General features: G+C 34.0%; 2 protein-coding genes across 2 annotated transcripts; one reads left to right on the plus strand and one right to left on the minus strand.

Annotated features, from left to right (window-relative positions):
- The first annotated feature begins 2,406 nt into the window (after positions 1-2,406).
- Positions 2,407-7,423, plus strand: LOC139897636 (tryptophan aminotransferase-related protein 4-like). The gene is made up of 5 exons (XM_071880331.1): positions 2,407-2,719; positions 4,893-5,187; positions 5,744-6,033; positions 6,127-6,407; positions 7,014-7,423. The coding sequence occupies exons 1-5, from the start codon at positions 2,469-2,471 to the stop codon at positions 7,229-7,231; spliced, it is 1,335 nt and encodes a 444-aa protein (XP_071736432.1). The 5' UTR covers positions 2,407-2,468; the 3' UTR covers positions 7,232-7,423.
- Positions 7,424-11,599: 4,176 nt separating this feature from the next.
- LOC139901282 (uncharacterized) lies at positions 11,600-13,490 on the minus strand. The gene is made up of 2 exons (XM_071884011.1): positions 13,414-13,490; positions 11,600-12,068 (listed from the first exon to the last, which is right to left on the minus strand). The coding sequence occupies exons 1-2, from the start codon at positions 13,488-13,490 to the stop codon at positions 11,600-11,602; spliced, it is 546 nt and encodes a 181-aa protein (XP_071740112.1).
- Between the last annotated feature and the right edge of the window lie 1,359 nt (positions 13,491-14,849).

Raw genomic sequence — 14,849 nt, forward strand, 5'->3', positions numbered from 1 at the left:
TTTCATTTTGCATGTTTTAACTTCCAATGAATATTATTTCATAAACTTTCACAGTCGGTCATTCTCTAAGGAAGAGAGAATTGAATTAAGGCTGCTATGAAGTGTAGTAATATAGGCTTATATGAAACTACATTCATGAGGAACTTGATAGTTGATTCAAGGTTCTGGAATGACCACACTTAGACATTACTTCATGGTTTTTAAGTCAAAAGGTAAGCTCTAAGATGGCAACATCATTTATCCTTGAGTGGATATGTATGAGAAATCCTGACACAAACTATGTTATACTTTGACCTGTTTTTAACGCTGTGTGTAAATGCCGGTCATAAGGGAGCAGATTGGATATATCATGGAATGTGGTGGATGTCTATACAGTTGAAGCAATTTGTTCCTTCTTCTTTAAGCGAGTTTAAGCGATATCTCTAGGCCCCTCGTTGATTTGTGCTGAATTAAATGCATGGTCATGCTACGACTGAATTAATGCAATTGCAGTCTATTTGATCAACACAAATCTCCATCGGGAAACATAATCTTGAACGATGATGATTGACACTTAACCATGTCACACGTTCATATAGATATCTTGAACAAAAGGATGATTGATATAAATCAAAATATAGGAGTGTAACGTAGCAGACTAGTTGTTATACATGGTGTGTCTTTTACGACAGGCCAATATTATTAATGTTAGTGCAAGTGGGAGTCTGTTGGAAAGATGTTCTCGGGTTGGCTACGGTTCGACCGTGGTTTGACCGTGGTACATATATTCCGAAGATATGCCCATGACATTAAATAATAAAAGTCCATTAATCATATTCGGTCACACACAAAGGCCAATCGTAAATTGTTTGATATACCTTCTAATCGGAAATTAATTTATTAATCATTAGTTAATGGTTTAATAAATTAAGTTAGTTTTTTATGTGTATACATATACTTACAAATCTAAATATGTAAAGATTTGATTAGATTTTGCAAATCATATTTTATATAAGATATAAGATTTGATTTGATTTATAAAATATGATTTGATTTTGTAAATCTTATTTTATATAAAGATTTGATTTTGCAAATATTTCCAAATCTTCATTTGATTTTGTAAATCTTATTTTATATAAAGATTTGATTTTGCAAATATTTCCAAATCTTCATTTATTATATTTGTACTATATGTATTATTGTATCAATTATGTAATATATAATACCAAGTCTTGGTATTGGAAAAAAAAAATACAAAAAGATACAAGACACACATACAAAAATGTAATTTTCTTTCTCATTTTCAAGTAACCAAAATACTTGAAATCTATAATTGGGTTCGTTTTTTTTGGTGGAAATAAGGAAGAAGAAAAGATCCGTTAAGTAAAAGATATAGATCGAAGCAAGGTTGGAACTTTGGGTGTCTACCGTTTAGAGGAACTCTTCTTTGAGTTTTCAAATTCGATCTTCAAAATGCTACAAAGGTTGTATTTTAATCTTCTCTTGTTCGGTTTGGTTAATTTATTTTGTTTGCTAAAGTTTTGTACAATGATCCGTGGACGAGTATGATTTTGTAAATATTTTAAAAATGCTTCCGTTCGCTTTGAATTTGTATCATACTCTAACATTTTTAACTGTTGGTGCATTTTGTGAATATATGTAACTATTGAAGACGAGAAGGGGACCGGGTAAAATTTAGGAATGATAATTTTATAATAATGATAATTTTACTTTTAATATTATAAGATTGGGATTGGGATGGGTCCATTAAGGAATATGTTATGACTATGAATGAACTTTCTTGAACCATTGAGTGTTGATGAGAAAGAAAATGATAATTTGATGATAATATGATGCTGATGTAAAAATATGTTAATTGAAAAATGAGTGTTCTCATCGGAAGTGGTAAAAAAATTGAATATTTTCAATCCTTCGAACATTGTCAGAAGTTTCTACACCCCATCCAACTATTATTATTATTATTATTTTATAATAAAAGGTTCACGCAAGTTAAACGTTGATACCAACCATGTACATAATCAAACATTTCAACTAATTTTTATTCATCCGTTAGTTTTAAATAATCTAGAAGCATGTCGTTTACACACGTGATCATTGATCGCGATGTTTAGTTTAAAAATGTTAATGTTAATGTTAATGTTAATGTTAATGTTAATGTTAATGTTAATATTCTCCATTAAAAATATCATTATCATGTTCTTAATAAAAAAAAAACTCAATAGTGTGGTTGGGCACTTGGGCCCGTATGAATTTCCTTTATATAAACAATAATTACAATGATCATCATATGTCATATGTCATATATTATAATCATAATTATAATTATAAGTATATAATCTATAATTAATCTAATCTTAAAGACAAACTGGGTGGCTTGCAAAGATCCCAAACAAAGTATGAGAAAATATTGGTATGGTTTATGTTTAGCGATTTCTGCAGTCATCAATATTTTATTTAGTATAAATCATATGTACGTAAGTGAGGTTCGGTTTGGATCGAAGACGGGGTCAGAGATTAGTCGTCAGACGTTAACTTGGAGCGCAAAAGCAGCTTTGGAGGCAGAAGCCGTTGCAGCGATATCATGCTCAGGTCATGGCCGAGTTTTTCTTGATGGTTCGATTAGTAAAGATGGTGAATTACCTGTTTGTGAATGTTATGCTTGTTATGGTGGTCTTAATTGCTCTGAATTTATTCCTGGATGTGCTGCAAATGTTGATAGGTATGTGATCAATTGTTAATATCTTGATAATTTTTATCTTATTACTTTAATTGTGGGTTAGTATAGAATAAGTTGTGTTACCTATTGCTTTATTGTCATAGTTGGATTTGGTTCAGTTACTTGATTTTAAAGTACCCCTTAAAAAAGATAAAGGAAATTCAGAAATGTGTGAAGCAATTTACTAGTTACTAGTATACGTAGAATCACGTTTAGACCACCCCCTTCAGTCAAGAAAATGACATAGGACATCCTACGCGTCGAAAAGAAAATGCCCACAACGCCCTTTACATGGCGATGTGGGTTGTGGGGGCATTATGGGCTGTGCGGGTGTGGGGGGTGTGGACGTGAGTCATGTCACGACATTTTTAACAACGAATGTTGGTGGCTTGTGATTCGTTGATGTCTATTACTCCGTAAGTTATTTATCTTATGCTCCATTTTCTCTCAACTATCAATTATATTAACAAATCACTCACTGCTTTCCAACAGCATTACCATAATAACCTCTTTTCCCAAGACATTTATCACAATCTTCCCCATATAACAACACATAATCACAAGACTCTCCAAACAATAAGAAATAGTCTTATAAACAATTTTTAAATTCATAGTATTGATTTTTTGGGGTCGTTGTTGAGCTCACCGTGAACCAACATAACTATGAGCTTCTCGCGATCGTGGATGAACATTCCTTGACTATGAAAGTTGGCCTGGTGGTGAGCTTCATCTTCTAGAATAGCTGAATAGCTCAACAAAGGGCTATTTTACTTTCGTTAGTATATTTAATAACAATGCAAATTACGGGGTGTAACACTCTTGAGAATGTTACACTCTTAAAGGTCAGAGGTCCTCTCGGAAGCAATTTTTTTATCCGTCGAATAAAGAGAGGGATGACTTTCTCTACTCTTGAGAGTGTTACACTCTGGGTGGAGAAATGACTTGTTTTTTATTCTCGGATAGAGGAATGATTGTTTACATATCACCTCTCCATACACCACTCATGTGGTATTGGGTTTTGTTGTTGTGTTGTTGTGTTGTGTGCAAATTACGGGGTTCATCGTTTAGGTTGTCGATTTCATCGGAAACTAAATTGAATACTGAATTCGAATCCTTTTCGATTTCGGCTAAAACCGAAAAATCATACTTTAATCAAAATCATAATAACTATATAAACAGAATTTAAATTATTATTTTGGTTTGTAATTCAATTTGTAGTCTAAAATGTTATAAAATAAATGTCAAAAAATTAATTTATTATTAGTTTAATTTCGATTTTCGATTTAAACGAATTCAAAATAGTTAAACCGAAACAAAAATCGACTTCAAATTTGTAAATCATACTTGATCCGAATTCACACCGAAAATCTAACTTAAATTTGATATGATTTACTTTTGTTAACTTTTTTAGATTAAACGGTTTAAATTGAATATAAAATAACAACAAAACTCAATCTCACAAAAGTATAATATGAGGAGGTAAGATTTAAATAATCTTTCCACTATTCTAGAATAAAGAGAAGTCATTTTTCTACGCGGATGAAAGATTTCAATTGCTCATGGAAATGTCGAAGTGATCGTCGGTTTCAAAATTTTCTTGGCTTTATGTACATGTTGTTAATAGACATAATTGGTAGAATTTTGAAGAGTGCCCACAATGTGTTCGATTAAATGTCTAACAGAGACTTAGGTATACAATATGCACTTCAACATACTTTGTTTATAAGCATTACTGGCAATGTATATGTTTGCTCCATCTGGTTTTATACATTCATAAAGATTTCAATGGCTAATGGATTGGTTGTAAATGTAAATCCACAACAGGAGCAGTTTTGGTTTTACCATCTCTTTAGTGCTTATGTTACATGGCAATGCTATTTGGGTCATTTTGTGTTGGCCTTTGCTTTGGTTTATATCGCATTCAAGCTTTTTTAGTAATCTCTAATTGTATGATTCATTTCATCTTCATTGTATATATAAACATGCCATATATACACGTGTACACAGTAATACCAATCAGTTGTACAACTAATGTTAGTTATGAACACACACACACACACACCTCGTTATATTCCACATTTGTGTGCTTAAAAAGTTGTTACATAGATGTATATCCCTATCAATGAATATGTACTTTCTCACATTTTTGTATTATTCTTGTATTTGTGACATTTAGTGGAGATCCTATATTCTTTGAGCCATTCTGGATGCAACATGCAATCAATAGTGCAGTGATGATATCAGGTTGGAATCGTATGAGTTATCGATACGCTGATGATAGTTTTATATCAGTAGAGCTAGAAAAGTATGTCCGTAAATTACACTCGATTGTGGGGAATGCAATTACGGAAGGACGTTACATTGTGTTCGGTGTCGGGTCATCCCAACTCCTTAGTGCAGCCGTATATGCCCTTTCCTCTAAAAACTCATCTTCACCTTCAAACGTTCTTGCTTCTATTCCGTTTTATCCAGTAAGTAATATTTATCCAGTTTCACATGAACTTAAAAAAGTGGCTTAAAGATTTGCGTAATGTCACATTTAGGGTGTGTTTGATAAAACTGATTGATTAAGTGTTGAATGGTTCGTAATCTGAATAATTCAAAGATTTTGAAAGAATTCGGTTCTACAGTTTGATGATCGGTTTGAATAAATGATGGTAATGATAAAAAATTACCTTATTAACCTTTTACATGAATAAAAAAAAACAATATATATAGTTGTTTAATGAATGTTCTTCATACAATTTAAAGACATATAACATCAAATTCAAGTGCTTAATCGTTAAGAGAGTATTTCAGCTCTGAATGGTTAACCATTCAACATTATATGTCATTTAAAGGTTAGAAATAAACGCACTGAATGTTGAATGGTTTGCCATTCAATTGAGAAATAATCAAACGCACCCGGGCTAACATTTAGGCCAGTTGTTTGAAAGTGGATCAATATTAACTTGTTTTGTCTTCTTTTTGTTTAAATTTATAATGTACTAGATTAACATGACTTAGTTATATTTGTGATGTATGCAGGTATACAAGGGTCAAACCGTTCTATTTAACTCACAAAATTTTCAATTCAAAGGAGATACAAAATCATGGCAAATGAATAATAATTCTACAAACAACAATGATGTCATTGAATTTATAACATCACCAAACAATCCCGATGGAGAATTGAAGAAATCAGTTATTGGAGCAAAAGCGATTTACGATCATGCCTATTTTTGGCCACATTTTACGCCCATCAACACTCCTTCAAACCATGATCTCATGCTCTTTACTCTTTCCAAACTCACTGGTCATGCCGGTACACGTTTAGGGTATTGTTCAAGTGTTTAACCTTGCTTTTTGTATCAAAGTAACTTACTTTTTATTTAATTACTTGATAAATAAAGATAAATATATATATGCAGGTGGGCAATAATAAAAGATAAAGATGTGTATGATCAGTTTTTGAATTATATAATGATGGCTGATATGGGAATATCGAAGGACAGTCAAGTTAGAGGTTTAAAGATTCTGAAAGTAGCGATTGAAGGTGATGGAAAACCACTTTTCAAATTTGCGTATGATAAAATGAAAGACCGTTGGGAGCGGTTGACTTTTGTCTTCAACAAGTCAACAAGATTTTCAATCCAACAGAGACATCCTTTGTACTGCAACTTCTTCAATGAAACTAGGCTACCAACTCCAGGTAAGTTCATTTCAACTTTGACTTTTTATGGTCAAATATGTAAAGTAAATGCAATCATAAAACCTATTCTACAGAATATGTCCAATCAAACATGTATACCATTAGTAGGGTAGGGGCAATACTTTGGGTGTGTGAGTTGGCATTTAAAAAAAGTTGGGTAGCAATTGTCTACACGATCCGAAAGTAAATGGGTCAGAGATTTTCAAGACTTCAATGGGAAACCCATCAACCCGTACTATTTTTTTGGGTCGGATTCATGTCAAGGTTCGGTTTAACGGGGTGACTCGTAATCCGAAACTTCAAAGTTTATTTTCTGATTTGAACCCTCTGATCCGTTAAAGTTGACCTATCCGAAACTGACCCACCATCAACCCATTTACCTAGACGAGTATACCAGCCGCGTCCCGGTTGACTACTTTTGATCTGCCAATCCTTGTATCAAATCTTAACTGAGTTCGGGTAGTGTACTTTCGACCTGCCAAACCGACCTGGCCAGAATTGTCAGCCCTAACAAATTGGCGGATGCCATATGGTGTAATCTAATCTGCCCTTGAACAGTTAAACAAAAATGATAATTGTTAATTTGTTTTGACAAATATCATGCAGCTTACGCATGGGTGAAATGTGAGCGAGAAGAAGATAACGATTGTGGGGCCGTACTAGAAACAACAGGAAACATTATAGGTCGTTTAGGAAGCCAATTTAGTGCCACAGATCGTTATGTCCGATTTAGTCTCATTGGTAGTCAAGACGAGTTTGATTTGCTTTTGCAACGACTCACCGAGCTAGTTTCTCTTGAAAATCCGAGTATCGAAACAATGTGAAAGACGTACTCAAGAAACTGTATCTCAAGAAACATACAAGGGTTGTTGTACCGGTGTAATATAGTTTTGTTTGGGCAATCTAAATCTCGTTGCCTGCAATGTAGGTGGTAAAATGAACCCAGTTGATTCTTTAGGATCATGTGTAAAGTTTTCACACATATCCGAGTGCATATTAAAGAATAATGATATTCCCGTGTGTATAATGTTGCATTATAACTATTTATTTATAGTGTATGTCTTATGTTTCGAATTAACGCGGAGCTTTTAAGAGCTTTTAGTTTTTATAAAAAAAAAAAACTCATATTTAATAAAAGCACCGTTTGGTTAATGGAAAGCTTTTAGACATGGGAAAAACGCTAAAAGCTACTAGAACTAGCGTTTAGCTTTATGCTTCTAGTTTTTTGTTATTTTATTTTTATTTTTTATCTAAAAGATTCGGCTACTCTACCAAATGTTAAAAAAGTTAACAACTACCAGCTAAAAACTAAAAGCTAACATCTACAAGCTAAAAACTGCTAGTTAGTTTTGCCAAACATACGCTTTGTTGTCTTTCTAATTAAGGAAATTTTGGTATCTTTCCCTTTAAGGCAATTATGTTCTCTCTTTTTTTTTTTTTTTTGAAAAAAAAATACTATGTAAATTATAATTGTTTATAAGTTTTGTTTCTTTTCACCGAGCTAGTTTCTCTTGAAAATCTGAGTATCGAAACAATGTGAAAGACGTGCTCGATCAAATGAAACTGTATCTCAAGAAACATAAAAGGGTTGCATTCATGTAGTATACTTTGGTGAGGTATTGTTTGGGCAATCTTAATCTCGTTGCCTGCAAAATGTAGATGAAAAAAGAACCCCTTTGATTCTTTAGGATCATGTGTAAAGTTTTCACACATACGTGAGTGCATATCAGAGAATAATGATATCCCCGTTTGTATTATGCATTGTTTTGATAACTATTTATAGCGACGTTCAAGACTTAATTCGGACTTGGCTTTGTTTCGTCGGATGGTATTTGTTTGCTCGGCTTTGGGGAGCTGTTTTGATGTAGTCTAATTTTTAGTTTGCTTTATTTGTTTGGTAGCCATTTAGATGGATTTTTTCTTTTCTTTCGTCTAGATTGATTTCTCTATTTGGCTTGGGTGTTTGTTCGGTTGTCGCTTTTGAGTTGTTGGTTAGTTTTAGCATCTTTGTTACCTTTACGTTATTTGTTTGTCTTGATATGTGTTGGTTGTGTTGGTTTTATGTTTCCTTTCGGCCGGTTGCATTTCTTTGGGGCTTCATCATTTTGATCATTTGCCTCTTCCTTTTATTAATGTTCTCGTTTTTTGTCAAAAAAAAAAAAAAAAAAAAAAGGAAATTTCATGTTTAATTGTTAAAAATTTACTCCCTCCGTCCCAGATTAATTATCTCCAGACAAAAAACACACAGTTTTAGGAAATCCCACTAACTTTATTTCTCCACCAATGAAATCTCTTCTCTCTCCAGATCCACCAATGAAATATCTACTTTCCTTTCTATTTATGGAAGTAGACAATTAATTTGGGACATCCCAAAATGGAATACTGGACAATAATTTAGGGACGGAGGGAGTATTACGTTATCATTATAGGTATATTGAATATTGAATTGATGAATATCGATAATGTTTCCTCTTTTTAGACTATCTGAGAGAAGAATGAGTATTTTAATAAGATATATGCAATCTGACTCAACAATTATTTTGTGATCGTTTTTTAGACTTTTTCTGGCCACCCCAAAATATTCAGCTACTATACTACTTATACTGATGTTCAATGGCGGAGCTAGTAGGGATGCTTGGGGGTGTCAAGCATCCCCTAATCATGTTTCTGTATACACTATATAATTTGTATTTCAATGGAGAAAAAATATTTTCAAGATTCAAGCATCCCCTATAGTTTGCTTTTCAAAAAATCGAGAGTTCAGAATTCTACTTTAATGGAGTTTTTTAGTTCAATTGTAGATGGTGGATGAGGAAGATGACACAAGTACCAATATCTTTATTATATTTCAGTTTCCACTCTCCTATTTTTACCTATAGATCATTTCGGTCCTCTTAAAGTTTGCTATTTAATTATCAATCCCTAGTTAAAGTTAATTTTCTCCTTAAAAATTGTTATAGACTTTATACTCCGTAAATTTTTTGGACTTGTATCAGTTAGTTCCTGTCTCCACTTTCTAATATTTATTTATTTAATATCATCAAAATGTATTTACTCCCTAAGTTTTACGGAGTATTTACGGAGTATAATATAAGCCTCTAATTAAAATTTATTTTTCCCCTTAACGTTATATTATACACATATCTAATGAAGAATATAGTGATTTAAGCGTGTAATTACGATAAAGAGTTAAAGACGATTCACTAATTTTGTGAGTCTAGTTCTAGTCTACGGAGTAATTGTTTTTCTTTTCAAAGTTTCTTTAGTTCATTAAACCTTTATTGTTTATATATATTTAACTTTATTATTATAACCATTTTTTTTTTTCTCAAAAACCTACATATTTTCCTCTAAAATCATCAAATTTTGTTCAAAATTCTCCAAAATTTACCCCAAAACCTTCATAATTTGCCTAAAAGCCTCTATTTTTTGCCCAAAAACCTCCATATTTTGACTAAAAAATTGATACGGTTTTAATTTTTTTTGCCCCCGGTGAAAAAAAATACTGCTTCCGCCACTGTCCGTAAGCATCCCCTATTCTGTATTCCTGGCTTCGCCTCTGCTTATGTTTGAAACTAGGATTTCAATCACTAGGCTCTTTTGAGATGATTACGTAGTTTGAGTATCTACTGCTTAAAAGCTACATTCAAACTACATTTATATCGATCAAAACAATAACAAGATGTTAAATGACAAATAATGAATAGATATCGTATAGTTGCAACTTGCATGTGATCATCTTTAATAAACGAAAATCAACTGTAGCAAAAAATGAAACCCGTGTTATATAACTGTTTTTTCTTCATATATACATCCTTAGAAGTCATTAATCCAAAGGGGAATTATTTTACAACATCATGATAATGATGAAATGATATATACAAACGGTTTCAATGGACATATACAGGGTCCATTTTTTGCACCTTTTATTTATTATAATCATAATAACTTTTATACAAAAATTATCTAAAAGAAGAACCCGGCCATAACGAGAGCAGAAACAATGACTCCAACACCGGAGGCCTTGAAAGATGGAGCATCTCCAGCCGCTGGATCAGCACCGCTAGTTGCACCACCTCCTGATGTGGGGGCTCCAGCAGCCCCTGCATCGGGAGAACCTGCAGGGGACCCAGTTGCAGCTCCTGCCGCATCAGACGCGGCACCGGCAGCGTCAGAGGCAGCTCCACCGGCTGTGTCAGCAGCCGAGACATATGCCACCATGACGGCAAAGATAAGTGCCAGAACCACGAATCGATTGATGGCCATTCTTTATTTTTTTCTTTATTCAAATCGAGTAGAAGATGATTTTTATTTATTTACTTGTTTGAATTGCGATGAAACTAGAATGAAATATAATGTAGAATTAATATAGGTGAATAGATTGTAAATGTGTGTTATTGAACGTTAGATTCGGCCATTTTAATGGCTCTTAATTTGTTCATGTTGCAAGACCACACAAAATTTTGAACATTTTGGTTGGTTTTTGATTGGTGTTTTTTCGATCATCCATTATCAGGAAATAAAATTTTAACCACGGTTATATTCTACAAAATTCGTAATTTAAATTACTCAATCTATTAAAATAATTTGATTGACGATCAATTGGTGATGATACTAACTGACATTCATTCATGGTTACAATATAAGAATAAGAATAGTGGTATATATTAGTTAGACTATTAGTTAATATATTAATAATATATAATATAATATAATAATATAATGGTCATGTTTCTAAACCGAAAATGTTGGTGCATTGGTATTGACCTGGTAGTGACCTGAGTCAGGGGTTCGACTTGATGTGCTGCAAAAATATTTTCTTTGTGGTTACTCGCTCATTTTATAAGCTTCGGAGGTTTTGAATGTTTATGCGTTTGAGCCTCACCCGATGGGGGTTTTACTACACATGATGTCCGTATGGATTCTTCGTGGGGGTTTCCTCTTGAGTCGCAGTATGATCAGTGGCGGATCCAGGAATCTGTAACACCGGGGTCAAACTTTTTACAACGATAACTATAAAAAATCAACTTCACTATTAAAAATATGACCAAAAAAACAGCTTACATACAACAACAAAAGTGCACAAAAAAGAGCATAAAAACAGTAGCAAAACAGCCGCGAAACTGCACAAAAGCTACCCAAAAAACTGCACAAAATCCTCCCAAAAAACTACACCAAATCTGCTTAAAATGCTACACTTTTCCTTTACGGAAACACATCTTTTGAAAACGTTGAATTACATCTTCATCGTTTACCTTCGCAAGTGCTTCTCTTTCAACTGCGCAAATTACACAAGCATTCAAGAACTCTTCCCCAATACGATTGCGTAAATTCGACTTTACAATTTTCATCGCCGAAAAGCACCTCTCAACCGTTGCGGTTGCAACGGGAAAAACCAATGCAAGCTTTAATAGCCGATAAACCAAAGGAAAAGATAGATGTTTCCTTGTTTCTACCATCACTCTAGTAATGTCGCCAATACTAATCAAGTTAGCAAATTTTTCATCTATTCGGACATTGTGATGGTATATGTCAAGTTGTTGTTCAAGCTCACTAATCTCCACATTATTAAAATCTTTTGGATATAAGTGACTTAACCTTAATAACTTCGAAGCATCAAACATTGAAAATGAATCGCGTGGATTTAACGCCGACATACAACTAAGTAACATCAAACATTGATAGTAGAAAATGTCGAATCTGGAAAAGCTTAAATTCGCTCCCTTAGAATCAACTAGAAAGAACTACATGCCATGGGTTATAAAAGTGAAAATGCATCTTAAATCAATGAGCATTATAGATGCCATAAAAGAAGATAACACTTGCTCTAAAAAAGATCAAGCAACGGCATGTTGCTTTATTCATCAACATATTGATGATTGCTTACAAAATAATTATGTGACTGAAGAAAATCCACAAGTTCTATGGGAAGGACTCAAAAGCAGAATTAATAATCAAAAGGAAGTTTTACTTCCAGCTGCTATGGATCAATGGAGAACCTTAAGGTTCCAGAATTTTAAGAAAGTAAATGAATACAGCTCAGCTCTGTATAATACATGTTCACTGATCATATACATAGCATTGTATATGTATATTTTATTTGCTATAGGCTAAAAGCAAAATTACGCGAATTACAATCCAAAGTTATGCAATATCCGCTGAAAATAAGCACATCAGTTATGTTTTCGCATTAACAAAAGACTGCGGGTTAATCCGCTATGTTTCCGCGGATAGTTAGGCAATCCGCAAACCGCGGATATTTCGAATATTATAAATAGAGAGCATGGCCTCTCATTTATGGGTTGTTGATTTTCTGCCATTTGCTTGAGCCTTTGTGATTTCCACTTATGATCTTGCCCAAGGGATTTTTACAATTGCGCTAAGGTGAATTATGCTAATTGACAATCAAGACCGGGTCGGGGTGGTTGATCACTTGATGGCTAAAGTGAAAGACGATCATCGGGGCCCAAAATAATCATCAAAAATCTCATCCTCCATCTTATTATTGTACTCAATCCTCAATTAAGCAATAACTTGATTTAGGATTGATCAATTGGCGCCATCCGTGGGACACGTTTTACAAATTAAACTGAAATTTTTTTGTTTCGTGCTATCAAATAATTAATTCTTTGGTTTAATTTCAATCGTGTTTTTGTTGTGATGATTTGCAGGAGAATACGTTTGAAATTGGCGGTAAATTGCTTGATTTTTTAGAATAATGAGCAATATCGGAAATGATAGCGATATAGTGGTCGCTGTGCGAGCGAATGTCCAAAAAAGAGGAAAAAAGCGAAAGTGAGTTAAAATGTTTCAAAGTTGGCAACTCGCGCCAATTAGTTTCCCGAAAATGCAGAGCGATGATTTCTCTGAAATGCCGATAGTAGTATCGTGCAAAATCGCCTAAACTGGAATTACAGTCATGAAAGTTCATATTGATAATGGCAGTAGTGTTGATATTATTTACGAACAATGTTTCGTTCAATTGCCAGAGAGTATTAAAGCAAACCTGCAAACAACTGCGGTTTCGCTAACTGGTTTTGCAGGAGAATCTTCATTGCCTATAAGCGTTTTACCATTAGACATTGAGCTAGCTGATGTAAATGAGGACGCTTTGACGCGACAAGCACGGTTAGATTTTTATGTTATGCGAGCCTCATCTCGCTATAACATGCTGCTGGGAAGAACCGCTATAAGTAGATTTGGAATTATACCGTCTACAATTCATGGCATGATTAAGTTTCCAACATATAAAGGGGTCGCCACAATATGTTCAATGAGCATCATGCCTATTTGTGCGGCTATTAAAGTAAAAACCGCATGACAAGAAACTGCTGCTGATGCGGATAATATGGAGATGATTAATACTGCATATCCCGAGTAGAAAATTAAAGTAGGACGTAATGTTAGTGCGGATACTAGGAAACAAATTGTGCAACTGTTGGTTCAGTACATGGACGTTTTCGCTTGGTGCAAAAATTATATGACTGGTGTTCCGCGTCATATTACGGAGCACATGCTTAATGTAAATCCAGCTATAAAACCTGTAGTACAAAAGCGAAGGGGTATGGCCCCAGATCGCGTAAAATGGCTGTGCGAAGAGGAAACAAAATTGGTGCGATCTGGAATTTTACGCGAAGTTCAATACCAATCATGGATTGCGAATCCAGTTTTGGTGAAAAAACCTGATGGTTCTTGGAGAATGTGTATTGATTACAAAGATTTGAATAAAGCGTGCCCTAAGGATAACTACTCGCTCCCAGAAATTGATTTAAAGGTGAAATCTTTGCATGCTTTTCCATATAAATGTTTTTTGGACGCGACAAGAGGTTATCATCAGATTCCAATGGCTCAAGAGGACGTAGATAAAATCGCATTTCATACCGGGAAAGGCATATATTCCTATATAATGATGCATTTTGGTTTAATCAATGCGGGTGCGACATATCAACGTTTGATCGATACTGCGTTTGAAAAACAAATAGGGCGTAATCTTGAGGCTTATGTAGATGATTTAGTGAACAAAAGCACAACGCAAGAGCGAATTATTGACGATATGCGCGAAACATTTGACACACTGCGAAGAATAAACATGAAGCTTAATCCGCTTAGATGCAGTTTTGGCGAAATTGAAGGAAAATTTTTGGGATATCTTGTTACAGAACAAGGTATTCAAGCTAATCCAAAAAAGATCGCGGCTATAGAAAATATGACCGCGCCAAGAACGGTTAAAGAGGTGCAAAGTTTGACGGGAAAACTGGCCGCATTAACGCTTTTTTTGTCTAAAGCTGCTGAAAGGCAGTTGCCGTTTTTCAAAACTCTAAAAGGTTGCTTAAAACAAAAACGTTTTGTTTGGTCCAGTGAAGCAGAAACCGCGTTTCAAGAGATGAAAAAGTTGTTGAAAACTTTGCCTACACTAATAGCGCCAGTTGATGGCGAAATTCT

Source organism: Rutidosis leptorrhynchoides, chromosome 3, assembly GCF_046630445.1.
Source record: "Rutidosis leptorrhynchoides isolate AG116_Rl617_1_P2 chromosome 3, CSIRO_AGI_Rlap_v1, whole genome shotgun sequence".
NCBI lineage: Eukaryota > Viridiplantae > Streptophyta > Magnoliopsida > Asterales > Asteraceae > Rutidosis > Rutidosis leptorrhynchoides.